The sequence below is a fragment of the Nasonia vitripennis genome, chromosome 3, assembly GCF_009193385.2.
Source record: "Nasonia vitripennis strain AsymCx chromosome 3, Nvit_psr_1.1, whole genome shotgun sequence".
Lineage (NCBI taxonomy): Eukaryota > Metazoa > Arthropoda > Insecta > Hymenoptera > Pteromalidae > Nasonia > Nasonia vitripennis.
The window spans coordinates 18,428,736-18,444,981 of NC_045759.1; the positions used below are offsets into that span (position 1 = coordinate 18,428,736).

Consider the following 16,246-nt stretch of genomic DNA (forward strand, 5'->3'; position numbering starts at 1 on the left):
AGAGAGAGAGAGAGAGAGAGAGAGAGAGAGAGAGAGAGAGAGAGAGAGAGAGAGAGAGAGAGAGAGAGAGAGAAGCCTGCACTGCAATCGCGTTAACTTTCGATAGCACGCCAATAACACGTCCATGGCGTCGTCGCGTCTAGTTGAACCCTCATTATCGAGCCACACGCCATATCCTCGTTAATTATCGCCGCAAAGTTTGTTAGAAGCACGCCGTGTGTGTGAAAGGCTGAAGTTTCAAATACCTGTACAGCGAGACCAGTGTAAAATTTATAATAACAAAATAAATGGAGGAGATAAAGTTTTTATTATTTATTTAGGAGACCACGGATGTACCCAAGTCAGCGAGACACGTCACGGAGTCCTGGGTAAAGGGCACCGCTACGCGCTGCAAAGTGCAAAGTACTGCGGATCATGCGGTCACTTTGATGGGAGCTTATTGTTCTTGTCCTTGTCCTCATCGAGGATAATGCAGTGCGCAAGCTTTTAATTTTTTACGAAGCCAATCGATACTTCCATATCAGAAGACATCATCTGTACACTGATAATATGAAAATCGATTTTTACAAGGAAAATTTACGTAATGTAATCTATACCGCGATGAACGACCGCAGCAGTTATAGAAAGAAATTGTATATTTTTCAATCGATGTAGCGAGAGCGCGCGAATGAATAAATAAAGTAATTCAATCGGAGAGGCGGAATGAAATTGAATGGATTTGTTACACATTTAAAAGCTACGGAAGGCCGGCTGAATAGATTTCCTCACCGCAAGCCGAGGCTGGCTAAGCGATAATCGAAAGTACGACGTGGAACTGATGCATCACACCGAGAAACCTCACTGCTTCGGAAAACTTTCCATTTTGCGAAATTGAGTCTTGCAGCATCGAGAAGGAATTTACGTAGCTGGCTCTTCAAGGTTGCAACGCATTCGTCTGGCTTCTACACACTTTACCCATGGTGTATCTTATTTTTACTCGATATATTTTTTTCTACATCCTTTCTGTCGCGCTGTATTTTTTACATTGACAATTGAAAAGAGCGCAAGGACGTAGAACTTGAATGAAAAAATCTTGAATAAATTTAATTTCAATTACCTCAAACTTGATGGAAATTATACGTTCGTTTTAATTTTTCGACAAACTCATTTCCCTTTAAACAGAAATTTTAAACACGTCGTTCAACGAGTAATTATTTGTTGGAAAATTTTTTTAAAAATTCGACACAGTCGACTGGCAAGTAAAGCGTCGTCGGCAGAACGTGTAGACGACATCATTGTACGTGATTACGTTGTTCTTATATACTCTCAGTGCCCTTAAAGCTTCATGCACAAGTGGTAGAAAAGCTGCGGTTCGATGCAAGGAAACCTTGAAGATGTTATGTTTTTCACGCGTTTCATTCTGTAAAAATACCCGGATGACAATTTTGCAATTATAACGGATTTATTGTAAGAGGACTTTATATAAAAAAGAATGAAAAAATAAATGCGTATCATATTTAAATGTATTTTTTGTTCAAATAAAACGTATATGTTGTATAGAAAAAAGAAGAGCGTATACCAAAAAAAGGAAATGTGGAAATGTTATGGCAACACACGTACGGGCCACGTAACAAGATGAAATTGAAAAATATCCCTTTCGCTTTTCGACTTTAGTCCATGGACCACCAGTTTCTCTATGTGTGAAAATGGCAACAGTCAATTTTCATTTGCTACATCGTTAAAATTTACCAAACACAAAGGTGGTATTGATTGAAATGAATTTATTTGCAATAATGTTATAATTCGAAAAGGTGACATAATAAAATAGAAACAAGATCCATCGCCGATATGTTTTTTTTCTAAGGTACGTCTAATATTTTATCGCACTATAACATTGCGAAACGTATGATGTATATAGACTACTGTTGTACATGCAGAAAAATATAAATATTAAACATCTATGCCTTCATATATTTTGTTAAAATATAAATTAGATCTGTCGATAAATTTTCTTGTTAAAATTACAACTTATGCTGTACGAAGAGAAAAAGGCTACGAGCCTTGGTCTCGAATCTGCCCTTCACAGTCTTTAAAATTTCCGAGAAAATAGATTAACATTTTTTTTAAACATCTACTATTCTGCAAGCGCTCAATACTCGGCAGATTTAAGCTTGAAGTTCTTGGCAAGCAAATCAGTTTTTCATCTATATAATTAAAAGCTAAGCTTGTACATCTCATTGACATTGATATTGACTATTTTCGAGTGGTTTTTTTTTCATAGGATACTGGTAAATTTTTAGTGCCGAAAAATGCTTACTCGCGAAATCAACTTAAAAAACATGAACTAATAGGAGAATCGTCTCGGTCGTAAAGTCGATACGTGAAAGTCAAATCTAAATATAAAATTCAAATTACAAAACGAATCGCCGAAATTTCTATAATTATCTATTCTATCTTGATCTCTTCCAGCTCAACTAGCATATGTACAGTAAGTTGCGCGAGATAAATATTAAAAAAAAATTCGCCACGATAACGGTATAAACGAAATTACCAACAAAGCTAACTTCCGGTAATTGTGCATGCGCAAGTACCCGCATGAGAAGCCATCGACCATACATAATCCCAGGACAACTCCCAACTAAGCTATAAGTATACAAACACACAATATCATCGAGAGAAAAAGAGAGAAAAATAAAAATACTGTTGGCGCGTGGTATACCGACCATCTCTCTATCATCTAACAATTAAAATTCATATAGACATAAGACGTGTGCGTCCGATGAATAAATCGAATATCTGAGGTATACATCGAATGACAGTTAGTTTAACGAAGCTTGTTTTTTTCTGTTCACAGGAAGCAAATTGTTTGTTCTATTCAGTGTATTATAGCGCTGCGTCATCACGTCGCTCCGAATGGGCCGTAATATATTATTAAGATTAATAATTCGCGTCGTCTGGGCCCACATAGTCATCCGCGAAGCGATCTAATTCATCAGCCGCAGCCTACTTGCCGAAGCAGGAGACGGCGTTAAAAGCGCACTGCCTCCAGTAGTTTCGCTTGCGCTGCAGATCGTCGACGTCGGCTTGGTTGCGTAGGCGTTTAACGAACCTTCTGCCTACGAGGTAGTTGAGCAGGTCCCTCTCTACTGCTGCCCCTTCCTCGTCACCCATCATCTAAAACAAAAAAAAAAGAGAAGAGAGCCTTCGGTTAAAAATGTTGCTTGTTCCAATGCAGGTACCGACATGCTTCTATGCCTATACGCAAGCTTTTTCATTATTTGTCGGCTTCAGCCGAGCGCGTTGTTGGACGTGCGTCATCATCGGCTTTGGCTTTCTCTCTCGGCCGTGTAGTCCCTGGAAAAGCCGACCGGGAGGTAAAGTCTTAAATTACCAGCCGAGATTACGGATTCTCCACTTTCAAACGTGGTACGAATTGATTTTTAGCTTGTGTGCACGTGCGTGTGTGTAGCCGGAGAGCTTCGGCGCGTTTGACGAATTTCACCTCTAGTTACCTGCTAATCTCCGGCCCTTCGGGCTCATCAGCGTAATCAACGTCGTCGTATGTACAGGAAAGAATATGAAAAGGGAATAATAACGGCTTCTTGTAAATTACGTTAATTGGTTCGTTAAATATCAAAGGGTGTTTTTTTTTAACTTACTCTCTTATAAGGTTCGAAGTAAATAATTAAACACTCGGATCTCACGAATGTGACAGTATCGATTATGAAAATCAAGACACTTGGCGCGTTGGTCTAATTGGCTGACGAGCAAGGTTATTTTCGTAACCAGTATTAAACGTAATTAGCGGATAAAATTGTGTAACGAACATTAAAATATGTTGAGGACAAAAATCGTAATTGAAAAAAATTCAACAAGAAGATTAAATGTTATATAGTTACTGGATCGACGCGGCTCATGCAATGATTTTGTTACAAGCTTAGCGTACCTTCAGTCATGCTTATTTATGTTTTTTCTTTCGGCTGTATTGGGTCAGTATAATAAAATCGAAACAGCAGTCTGACGTCGCCTCAGCTTCGTCGTCGTCGTCATCGTTTCTTTTTCGAAACATATATATGTTCGTCTACACAGTAAGCTCTCGGTCTATACACCGTGAGATTCGCGTGTCAGGGTTGTAGACTACAAGGCTTTGACGCGCGAGTCCCTGGAGACGTAAAAGCCTAGAGGTTCGCAGGAGGAAATACTCTCCCCTGTCCTGAATCTCGCGAATTATGTACCATTATTTTTTCTCGCCGTCTCTCCCACCCACTCAAAGCTTCGACGCGATAAAACGAAAAACACTATACGGTTCTTTGTACTTCCCGAATCAGAGATCCTAATCTTTTTCCAGCCTCGCATGAAATCCTAATTTCATTAATATTAATTCACGATTTTCATCCTTGTCGGCTTTTTTATCTCGGGCTACGTAATCTAATGTAGGTATTTCGGCGGCATTATATATAAATAGAAATGAACCGCGTGTACATGTGAAATACGACGTTTTATTTCGTAATCATAAAAAATCCGATGTACACCTCGAGCGTCGGACCACGTCGCGCATCCGAGTTATTTGATTGACAGTTGTTTCTCAAGTGAATTTGAACTGTCTGTGTGTGCATGTGTATATAAAGTTCGAAAACAGTTTTCGTAGCATGGGTCGCTTGGGATATCAGGACGACAGCGACCACAGATCAGACGCGCGCGCAGCATCCATTTCTTGCCAGGGGCTACTCGAGGCGTTTTCGTCATGCCTGGCAAGGGCCGCATCGGGCGCTGGGGTAAAATGGTAAAGTGCAGGAAACTCATCAACTTCGGGCTACCTATTTATGACCGATTTTGCGCTTCTGACTTATTGACTCATTCTTACTTGGATTCATCACGAGGAGCTTCATTTATATTGTGCTGTAAAAAAGAATATCAATTGTGTATAGCTTCTATATTTTACTTTTTACGGATGGATGATTTAGGGAAGTGGAAGTTATACGCAGGCGTTGGAGTTCGTAGGTGTGCACCTTAAAACGCTGGCCAGATAGTGTAGAACTAATGTGTACTCGAAATGAAGGTTTCCGGGGAATTAAACCTTATCTATACCTATAGCTACGTGTTTACCATCCGACTTTGTAATTTTGCCGTTAGCCGTAAAAGAAGGAAAAATTACTAAGTGATAAAAAAGTTTCAAACTTTGCTGATATTAGAAGGAAAAAGTGATTGATTATCGAGTCGTTATAAAATGTTCTTTTTCGACGAAAGAGCCGGAAAGTTGAGGAACAGAAAGATTTAACGAGCCCACTGTTAAAATGATTCAACGTAATTTAGTCGCGATAACAAATTTTTAACCTGTAAATTTTTTAGAACAACATTTTCATTGCTCTTATGTATGTACAAGGTATCTTATTATACAGGAGTAAACTTTGCAATGTGTCCGCCTAACAAATTCTATCTTTTGTAGTCAGCAGAGTTAGCCCGAAGTTAAGCATGCAAGCAACTTGTGTATATTTGGCGAAAACCAAGCGAAAATTCAAGCATTTAAAAAGTAAGCAACAGGAATCGCGTCATGTGCGGGCTGAGTATCCCAAAGTTTTCATCTTCGCGCGGAGACGAATAGAGATAGCATGCGTATACTCATTCAATACGACGCTCCTCGACACACGCGCATTTTTCTTAACTTTTCTCTTGCGACTTCATGGAGACGAGAGGCTAAGAGAGCAAGAGAGGGAAGATAAAGTTTTACGAAAGGTAAAGGAGAAACGAGCAGATGTATACAGTCGAGAGCGGAAAATGTTTAAGAAAACGCTGTAAAATATAGAAAATCCACTTTTTTACGTTCGAGATGCGAAATTACGTTTTATTTGGAAATAATATTTTTGAATGGCAAAAACTTGAGCGTAAATCATATATTCCGTCACTCGTGTTATTCTAAAGTTTTGATGCAAAGTACACTTTGCCTGCTTTCACTTGCAAGACTTTTCGTCTTATTTACGTTTCATGAGAAATATTGTGTATGATAGTTTTGAGTTTCTTTAAGAGATGGTACGTCAAAGAAATAAAAAGAGTTAAATTTATTCATTGCTTTTTTCACGGCGAAATTTCACTTAATCGGCGAATTGCAGTTCAAATAACTATCGAATTAGGGTTAATAAATATTTTAAAAGTCATGAAATACCTATTTCAGACGTGGACACGTATCGACTTTTTTTTTTTGCAGAAAGGACACACGTGACGTCGTTGTCGGGATACGCGAGTGGCTTGTTTGAAAGTGAAATCGGAGAAAGTGCGATCAGGAATCAGACATTGTGAAATTACTTCACGTACGCACATGCTCCCGCCAGTATATAAAGCTCCTAACGAGAATTTGAGGATACATTCGAGCTTGCAGATGGAATCCGCAGTCGTTGTTATATGTACGATTAACTTGAAGCACTTCTTTCGTCAAAAAATTCGTTAATACCTTCATTTTACATGTGCGGATATAGCAACGCATTCGCGACGTAATTATATTTCATACAATAATTATTAATTTTCAATAAATCAATAATTAATTTTTCTAAACAGTTCAAAGCACAGCATTTGCATAAACAAGTGAATGCGCAGTCAGTTTCATTAATCTAAATCAATTGGTAATTTTATACAAATTATAAAAGAGATTAATAAATTATTTTATTCATCGGTAAGTTTGCGATGAATTATAAAAAAACGGTGATTTAATTTGTAATTACAACTTCCTATGCATCCCGTAAAAACACTCGGTATTGAAACTCAGAAAATACATTATGAATGACTACTGAATTGAAAACAAGCGCAGGTTTTCCGGTTAGATGTTTTCAATCAACTGCCTTCTACTCCGCGTAATTGTATCAGTTAACATTCATCCGATTCGAACTTCATTAAAGATACAAGTTACTTCGTGAAATAAGACTTATTAAAATAGAAATACTTGAAGTTTCTTATCTAAAACTCGAACCAACGCGGCATTGTTATAGGAAGCAGGTAGCTTTGCTCCACTGCCGACGGAGCCGTACTTCTATATAATACTCATGCGCGCTACACTACATCTCGAATTCCTTAATGTTCTATGCCAAAGCACGAGCTAAGATTAATATTTGGAATCCGATTTGCTGAAAACAAAACGACATTGTGTTATTTAAGTTGTCCGTATTTTGCAGTTAAAGTTTAACACGAACCCACGCCTCTGATTATTCGTAATTTTCAAAAGTATCACAGATATGTTAATATTAACGTAACTTTAGCAACCTTTAGTACTAGGGGGCAAATTGCCAATTCTGATTGAGTTCAGCATTATTGATTCCGACCGAGTACTTAATCTGGTCGGTTGGACCCTGATATCATTGACAATGGTTATAGATACGTAAATGCGTTTTACCATTTATATCCTGAGTGACGCAGTTGTGTTCTCCAATCAGAGATTTAAAAAATATCACCGAGCGTTGGTAAATTATAAATATTCTTTTATACTATTATTTGCAATACTAGTCATAGTATGACATTCAGCCGCGTCAAGTAGTATAATGCGTGTGTGCTCAGACTGCATCGACAATAAGCAACAATAATGCATACAAATTACGTACAGGGCTAAACCATATCAGTCAAATTTTGTTTCATTTTACAAGTTGATTTTATAAGCGGAATAAAAATTAAGTAATGTGCATAATAATTAGACATATTAAGTATTTCATATATTTCAACTTGAATACTTAAAATGGATCAATGCGCAACAAAGGAGTGCTGACGATGAGCTCGATGATGCGGAATCAAATATGCCCGATCAATGAAGTGCTTCAATATTCTAGTGGGACTGTTTATGTATGATTTTAATACACTATTATGTTTTTATGATAACTTGTAGAACCTCTTACAATGAAAAATGCATTTCCGAATAATAATGATAAATCGTCAGGAAATAAAACACCTACTTTCGTTTGAAATAGAACATTACTATTTGAATGGAGAATAATACGACGCGATGCATAATATCGCTATAGGTGAAAGAAGAAGACAATGCTTACACAAAAGGAATGAAAAAATGGCAAGGATGATAATAAAACCGATGTATATAATGCGAATGATAAAATATTGCGCTGCAATCGAGTTACATATTTTCATGGAAGCATCACTTAAAGTGTAATAAATATTTATTTAAGTACTATATGTGCATCGATCATCATAGTTTAACAAAAACGTATAACGAAAACTGCAGGGGATACTTGTTTATTTGTTTGATTATTTAGAATGCTTTTCTCAGAACGAAGATTTCTTGCATCAATTGGAACGCGGGGAAGAAAGCTGCTTCAGAACTTTGTGTAAATGGTGTTCTCCCCTGGAGACAGTGCGAACGGTGACGAACTTAATCTGTTTAACTTGTCAACGGTATTTCGATTTTACAATTGATAAATTAAAGCCTTTGTTTATCGCGATTGCGCGAACGCGCAATATGCACACTTGGACGTATAGACTATTTCACAATTTTACTCCGGACTTCGACAAATCTTTAATTATCCGCCTTTTCAAACTGTAATTTTGTTTACTGCATAATACAGCATCATTATCGTTTATATTACTCGCAGCGGAGTTTGTACTTCGTGCCTTTAACGAATTAGTCTTCTATGCAATAACAATATTTCAGATTTCCAGAAAGTTAAATTTTACTTGGCTGTGGACTGGGAAATTAAAATCGTGCGCAATCGAAGTTGGAAAGCGGAGCATTAATCACTTGCATTAAACAGTTTGAACTAGTCGTCTGTGCTGTTAAAGTGTTATAAAAAACAAATTATTGCCTTTAATTTTCTGACGCACAGTTATAAAACGTTGCTTTTATGTCTTTTTATTTGCACTGCTATTTGCAGCAAATTAAAAATGTGTACGTTCTGACACAATTTTCTAATTCTTCGCGTTGATTCGGTTTCCTCTTGTTTTCATTAAACAAGCTGAAGAGGATCGACCAGCTGTCTTAATTCTGTTTGCTACGCACACGTGTATTGAAACAAACAAAAACCGAACACTCATATAGTGCGCGTATCAATGCAGGGTTATCTTTTGAAAATATCGAGTTGTTATTGGAACCAACCCACACTGTGCAGATTTAATGAAAAATGTTTGTAATTCAAAATCTTTAAACTTTTTCAATAAACTGTGAGTGGCTCGATCCAAAAAGTTTCTAGTCGAATCTGCATCCAAGTTTTAGCTTTAATGGCCTTTGTGGACAAAATTTGCCAACGAATTACTGTCATATTCTTTGATCTTTTTTAATCTTCAGTATAACGATGCGGTACCAACGAAATTACTAATCCTTACAATATATTACATGTTTGAAAAAAGTGGTACGTGTATCTCGGTGAAACAATCATATTTCAAGAATCTAACATTTTAGACTTGAAAAATGTATGTGATTTTTCATTTTAACCATGTGCAGTTATGTTATGTAAACGGTATGCTTTTTTGGTGCATCCCGCGTATAAGGGCGAAAGCTTGATAAAGAATTTCGACTTGAATAGATAGTGCCCGTAGGCGAATAGCAATTTTGATCCTAAAGAGTTATGAATTGTGTTCTTACTTTCGAGATTGCGCAGAACCTCCTTCATTTATTTATTATTTATCTTCGTTGTTGACAAATTAATGATTTCTATAATAGAGTACCGGTCATGAGTATTTTGACTCCGAAATATCAAGTATCACAAAGCACATTCGTTCGGAAATGGCAAAATCCCGATTGAAATGAATACGTATAGTGAGCTGTGATTATAGTGTGCTTTTCTAATTTTATCCAGATTAAGAATTTTTAATAACTCCACTTGCAATTTAAATCTTTTGATCCACGACTGTATGAACTTTAATACAACTGAAAGTAAACTGGAAGATTTTCTCGCCATCTCCCGTAATAAAATCACCCTGGCGGGGATATTCATAATATTTATTGGGTCATTCACTTACATTAAGCCCGTTCATGAGCGCCTCCTTATCCCCAGCTGGAAGTGCCGTCGACCAGTCGACGAGCACTACGAGCGCTACTGCTGTGCAAACGGCAATTCTTAAAGACATCATTTTGCTGATCTGAAAAACAAATAAACATTCTTAATCTCTTCGTAAGCAGTTTCTCTGATCAAGATTCCTTAAGTAAGTTCAACTAAGAGAGGCTAACCTGATTTCAGAAATGATTTACCTTTATAACAAAGCATATTTGGAAAAGAAAATTGAATCGCCACGCGTTTATTTGGTTTAATAAAACGCATTTGCTGGACACATTTATGATTCTCGAAGCGCAAATGAAATTGGAAACGAATGGTTAGCACGAGACGCGGAAAGTTGATCATCAATATTTGAAGTCATAAAATTTCCTAGCCTTTAGCAGTTGATACTATAATATAATTTTATTATCCTTTGCGATCGAATTGCTCATGATTTGGCTGGCAATATGGAGAGCGTTAAGTGACACACGTAGTGCATAAAGAGATTTCCAGACGCTTGATGAATTAATAATTATAATAATTATGCAAAACGAAACGCTATAAATTCATAATGTATTATAAATTGAAATATTTTAAAAACTGAATAAACGACAAAGTAATAGCATTCAATCTTCCGCTTTCAAATAAGATATCTTCCCCTCGACGATATAAGAAACTCTTCTAATCGTTTCATCATCTAAGTACAATCTTCTTGTCAAAATGCACTTTTATTATAAATCGTTTATTAAATACAACCTGTTTTCTTTTCATACCCCAAAGCATTAATAATCTGCACTAATGCTGTACAATCATAAAAATGAAATGAGAAAGCCGCTGATTGATATAATAAATGATCTGGATGAGATCTCCTAGAATCTCAATAAAATTTTTATTCATTGCTTATTTGCGATCATAATAACGTTTTAATGATTGTGCCAGACCACAGCATAAACGAGTGGATATTCCGAAGGTGACGAACAAAATTTTCGGCTATACAGCATCACGTTATGGGCTCTTCAAACTTCCTTCCGCTGTGTTTTGTCAGGTATGCATGAGCTTGAGAAAGTACAAATTCAACGCTCGCGAATATTGAGACACTGTGAATGAAAGGAAAAAAAAGGAGATAAATGATCGTTCTTCCACTAGGCCTTGTTTTTCGCCCCTGCAAGATTGATCTGACGATTTTCAGAGGTAGCGCGGGCCAACTCGAGGGTGAACGAACAACCGTATACGCGCTCTCAGCCTTTTTGAGCGACTTGTAGTCGAAGATGTATACGAAATAGGGAATGATGGCAATAGCGAACGTTTTACGTCATGTGTGCGAAGGGAAACTTGCCTACTGTAAGGTGAAGCACCTTTACATTGTCCGTGTGGTTTTGGGGAAATTGAACAGCTATCTTTTATTTAGCTTGCATGCATTATTTATGATGCCGAGACGTTTAATCCGGTAAATCGAAACCGTTTTACGTGCCTCGATGCATGTTTCAGTTGCCGGCGTTGTCAGTTATTTATTCTACGTTTAGACTTAATTTTATATTTATGCTAAAATAAATATTCTAAAAATAGCTGTCGGAGCAATAACGAATTTTTGAATAATGAATTTCATTGCGATTTAGTGATCAATTTTTTTATGCTTTTCTATATTTCAATAGCTTAGTCATGATATCGTACTTTTAACTCGCAATATATTATTGACAAATGCATTTGAATGCATTACAAATTATTATGAATCAAGTAATAAATTATGTATCAAAGCTACATTTCATTTATTGGTATTGACTATATTACCTTTTTGCCATTTAAAAATAACTTTAATTTGTTGATCGCTATCCGCAACATCTTGCACGAAAATAGCTGAATCTTATTGCACGGCGCTATCCTAACATTATCAAACCACATTATCCATTGTCGCGTATATTCCAGCAGTAGGAGAGAGAGAGAGAGAGAGAGAGAGAGAGAGAGAGAGAGAGAGAGAGAGAGAGAGAGAGAGCATCCTTATGGTTTATGATACTGCTATCTTTCCTGTCTTAGCTGCGTTGCTAGCTCTCCTGCGTTCAACTGGATATTTTTAACAATATTGTGAACATTTTAATTTTTTTTTATTTTTGCTTTTAAATAAAATTTATTGAATATAAAATATATTAGTTTGTAGTTTAGCAGAACTATCTTTTATATTAAAGTGTTGGAATAAAAATGCATTGAATTACTCGTGCAGAGCTATATGTTATCAGTTCTAGTTACAATTTTCTCTTCCAGTTCCGAGACACTGTTTGAACTTGTCACGCATGTGTTTGGCTTGCTTCGCTTTCCTTTTTTATTTTACATATACTTTCTTCGTTGCTCGATCGGAATAACCTTTTTCACTTTTCTGTTAGTTCCTACTATACGGTACTCGGAAATACAAACAAATTTAAATTTAAATTTTCTGATTTATTTCTAAAATAATTAATACTCAGTTTTTCCACACGACGATGTTGCTCTTATTAATGTTATTTATAGCAAAAAATTATGTAAAATCCAACAACTTGGTTTTTCAACGCTTTATTATATTTCCACTGTGAGATAATCGGCCTTAAATAAAAAAAGAAGCTCCCTGCTCTCCTTAAAAGCCAGCGTCTGAGGTCAGATTTCAATTCAACAAAGTTAACAAAACGTTTACTTTGCCGATAAGAAATTCTACGGCTTTGTTCAATATTCCGGTTATGCTAGAGCCAATCATCTTTGTGCCGTAGGCTGACGAAAGTATACTGAAGTCCTGCACGAGCGAAGGGAATAAAGATCGTGATATCGAGGTGTACACGTGCGAAAGGCCGTGTAAGGTCTCCTTGATGGACCGAGCTTTCTATTAAGTTGCACTCGCAGATAGTTTCACACGCACAAGGTAACGCGCGCATCTTTCTCATCTTGGACGGCTTCCTGTGCGCAACAAGCTCGGCTATAACGATTTCGTGCTTCGAACGAACAAAGCTCGCGACAACCACGATATGGGGCTGCCGTCGGAGTATCGCTGCGCGGCTCCCGAGACTTTTACGATCTTACAAAAACGCGAAGTTTATGGGCCTCTAAGTGGAAAACAACAAGTCGACCTAAAAGATTTTAGATGTCGTTTCTGTTTCAGCAACGGCTTTTTCTCTCCTCCTATATACCGTAGTTATACAGCTGTTGGGCGTAAACTATATCGCTGTGTATACTTTTGATTCTTCTTTTTTTCTTCTTTAAGTTTGAAGAAATTCACCATGCCGGTCTTTTCGTTCATTTACAGAGAAGTAAGTATTTGAGTTCTTTGGAGCTTTTGAGGGTAATTAGATAGCGCTGAAGCCGGACTCGTTCATTCAGTCAGAGTGTGATTAAAACCTTGTTTTTTCAATGGCCCAGATGACGTTAAACGCGCGCGCGGCATCTTTCTCTGCAGTGTAAGAAAACTCGTTTATGCGAAATAAATACAAATTATTAAAGTTTGCATAGACAGTTAAAAACCTGTGAAAATATCTGAAAAATCAATAAGCTTATTTTTGAGCAAAAAATACTTTTTAATCAAGTGCAATCATCTCGAGCAAAGTGTATTTATCATGTCGATTCCCTTTGCAATTCAACGAATTGGGAATTTTCGAACGAAACTCTCCAATTATCGGACTTTTCACGTCAACTGAACCTAATTTAATAAATCCTGGCGTGCAAAACGACTCTCGCAGGCGTGAAGGGATACTCGAAGCAACATGTAAAGAGCTTCGCGACGCAGTCATTTCGATTTGACTGTGTACCGCAATCGAGGGCGACTCGAAAATGTTTGCTAGAACAAGAGTTACTTGATGGGCATGTCTCTTTTCTGTAAACGGATAAAATAGGGGCAGTCGCAAGAAGAGGCGCATTCGAGTGCCTTCCGGGAGCAAATAAAGCGCTTCAAGCTGTCAACGGCAGCGGTTGCAAGAATCGATCAGTTGTTGAAGATTTACTTATACTAACGACTTCGAGAGCAATGCAAACTTATTGATAGAAAAATTAGTGCAGCGGAAAATTCGATGTTACTGTGCGAACAAGTACTTCTATTAGAGATTTTTTCATTAAATGCACTAACCGAAGCTTGCTTCAAAACAATTGAAGCTTGATTAATTCTTTTAAAACTCGATTGCAATTTAAAAACTTAAATTTAAAAACAGGCGAGCAAAAAAAAAAAGAATGACAGTTGGCGCGGTCAGATTATATCGAAAGACAAATAACAAGCAGTCATATTAACAAAAATATATAAATACGCGACTTACTCGGTGTGAGTTTGTGTGTAATTGGCGGCTGGAAATTTCCAATCTGACAGGTGGCTCGAGTTAGCGGCGGATAATCGGCGATGGTAGGGCCGACGACAGCGAACGGTGAAGAGCAGAAGCCAGAGAGAGAGAGAGAGAGAGAGAGAGAGAGAGAGAGCGGGATATCGAGTTTGTATGCGTGTGCTACTGCTGGCGTGTAATACTGCTAGGTCGGTGTCTCGACGCCAGTGTGACTGAGCTTGCAAGCACGCGACCACTTTATATCCCAAGCATGGACTGCACGGAGCCCCGACTCAGGCGCCACCGTAGTGGTGGTGGTAATCGGCGAATGTGCCGCGCGCGCGGGGTGGGAAAACTCACCCTTGCTTGCGCCACAACGGACAGTGACGGAGGGCTATATAGACAAGCGATGCGCAAACTCTCTCTCTCGCTTGCGCGTCTTAACTTTTCACGTGTGCGTTTCCACAATATCGAGGCACGATTAACCTTGTCCGAAGACCGGTTTATTTTTTATACATCCGTTATACACGCGACGATATTGCCAAGCGTTTTAACCGATGCTCTTTACGCTTTATTTCGAATGTACACTTGCGTTAGTGTTCATGTACGCTTGGGATTGATCCGAGCGACGGTAACGACTTTTTTACCGTCGATTTGTTATTTTACATTCTCGCGAATGGGTGTAGCGTAACCGAGCGATTCGAAATGATGATTTATGCTAAATTCTTACATGAAGTAGTACAATTTGCGTTGCGAGAACAAAATTTTCCTGTCATAGAGCTTTGCTCATGTCGGCGAGCGCTTTTCATATAATCCCTCGTTCGATTCGTTTGAACGTAAAATATTCATCTACGAAGGCGAGCTCGGAATGCGCGCTTATAAATGCGCAATTACGAGGGAGAAAAAGTTTGAAGCACAAAGTTACATAGGTTAATTTTTCCAAAACTGATGTATGTACACGCGGGGTAGAAAATTGTTTTTCAAAGCGAGCGCGCGAGCACGAAATTTGTTGACGCAAGCGAAAGGTGTATTAACGCCAGCCGGTGATAAAATTTTAAGCAAGTCTCCATGAAAGCGGTGCTTGAGAGACTACGCGTCGCAAGCAACAGGATACGAGAATTAAGCCACGGTAGCTTGCCTCAGAAGGGTGGGGATTGAATATTATCGCGTGCACACCACTACCGACGCATCGCGATGTTACCTGCGTTTTCGACGATTAGGAAATCGAGGTGACGGCAGCTTTGACTATTCGAAGCTTTGCACAGCCGATGACGCGCTCGAGCGATTGATCGATAATTCATGATTGATTGCATACGGGAGTTGTCTTGATTTTAATATTGTTAATTTGGAATCGAATAATGCGTCGTTTCTCGTTGAACGAGTGCGTAATTCGTGTAATCGCTCGACTAAAACATTAAAGCTAAAGTACGTTTCTAGCACTGATCAATGTGTCGATTCGTATGCACGTTTACTCGACGTATGTAGTTTGATCCTGTCAATGTTTGTTACAACTTGCTCTTTCTGACAGCCTGCAGTGGGCTTTAACGAACTATTTCCATCAGCAGCGCGTAGATTATACAACGCTTTACCCGGAAAAAGTGCACGTTTTTAAAAATGACTACCGCGCTCTAATAGATTATTAATCAGTACACAGAATCTGAAAAGCTAAAAACAAAAATGCGGAGGCCAATCGGAAGAGAAGCTCGATGTTAATTTTAGATAAGGCCTTTTTATTATTTTCGCTATGCTCAAAACTACGTTACCGCGCAAGTGTTCTTTAACTCAATCCATCTACAAAGCAAACGTTAATCATCCCCGCGCGAGAGAGACAGCGATGAGGGTCTACGATTATGCTATAATTAGAACTCGAAAAATAGTTATGATTAAACTAATGTTTACGACAAATACTTCTCCAAGCTCCCAGTTTCACGCGGAAAAAGCTCGTCTCGTAAACTACTTTCACACTCGAGCGTGTGTCGCTCTATCCACTCCAAAAATAGTGCGTCAACGCTCGAGGCCTGTCGAAACAAAGTTGCGCGCTTCGTAAAGCCG

General features: G+C 38.1%; 2 protein-coding genes across 4 annotated transcripts in view; one reads left to right on the plus strand and one right to left on the minus strand.

Moving 5' to 3' along the window:
- The window catches only part of LOC100117069 (DNA ligase 3), a 34,588-nt gene extending 33,475 nt beyond the window's left edge, over positions 1-1,113 (plus strand). For both annotated transcript variants that reach the window (XM_008206943.4, XM_032598141.1), the window contains one exon: positions 321-1,113. In XM_008206943.4, the coding sequence (XP_008205165.1) occupies positions 321-470 (150 nt within the window). In that variant the 3' untranslated portion in view covers positions 471-1,113. The remainder of the gene's footprint in view (positions 1-320) is intronic.
- A 627-nt stretch (positions 1,114-1,740) lies between these two features.
- On the minus strand, positions 1,741-14,469 carry LOC100679486 (prohormone-1). Of its 2 annotated transcripts, none has more exons than XM_003426036.5 (3): positions 14,195-14,469; positions 9,922-10,041; positions 1,741-3,153 (listed from the first exon to the last, which is right to left on the minus strand). In XM_003426036.5, the coding sequence occupies exons 2-3, from the start codon at positions 10,030-10,032 to the stop codon at positions 2,983-2,985; spliced, it is 282 nt and encodes a 93-aa protein (XP_003426084.1). In that variant the 5' UTR covers positions 10,033-10,041; positions 14,195-14,469; the 3' UTR covers positions 1,741-2,982. The 2 variants fall into 2 exon arrangements, with proteins under 2 accessions (XP_003426084.1, XP_031783707.1); XM_031927847.2 differs by lacking the exon at positions 14,195-14,469 and adding an exon at positions 11,724-11,826.
- Positions 14,470-16,246: the final 1,777 nt, after the last annotated feature.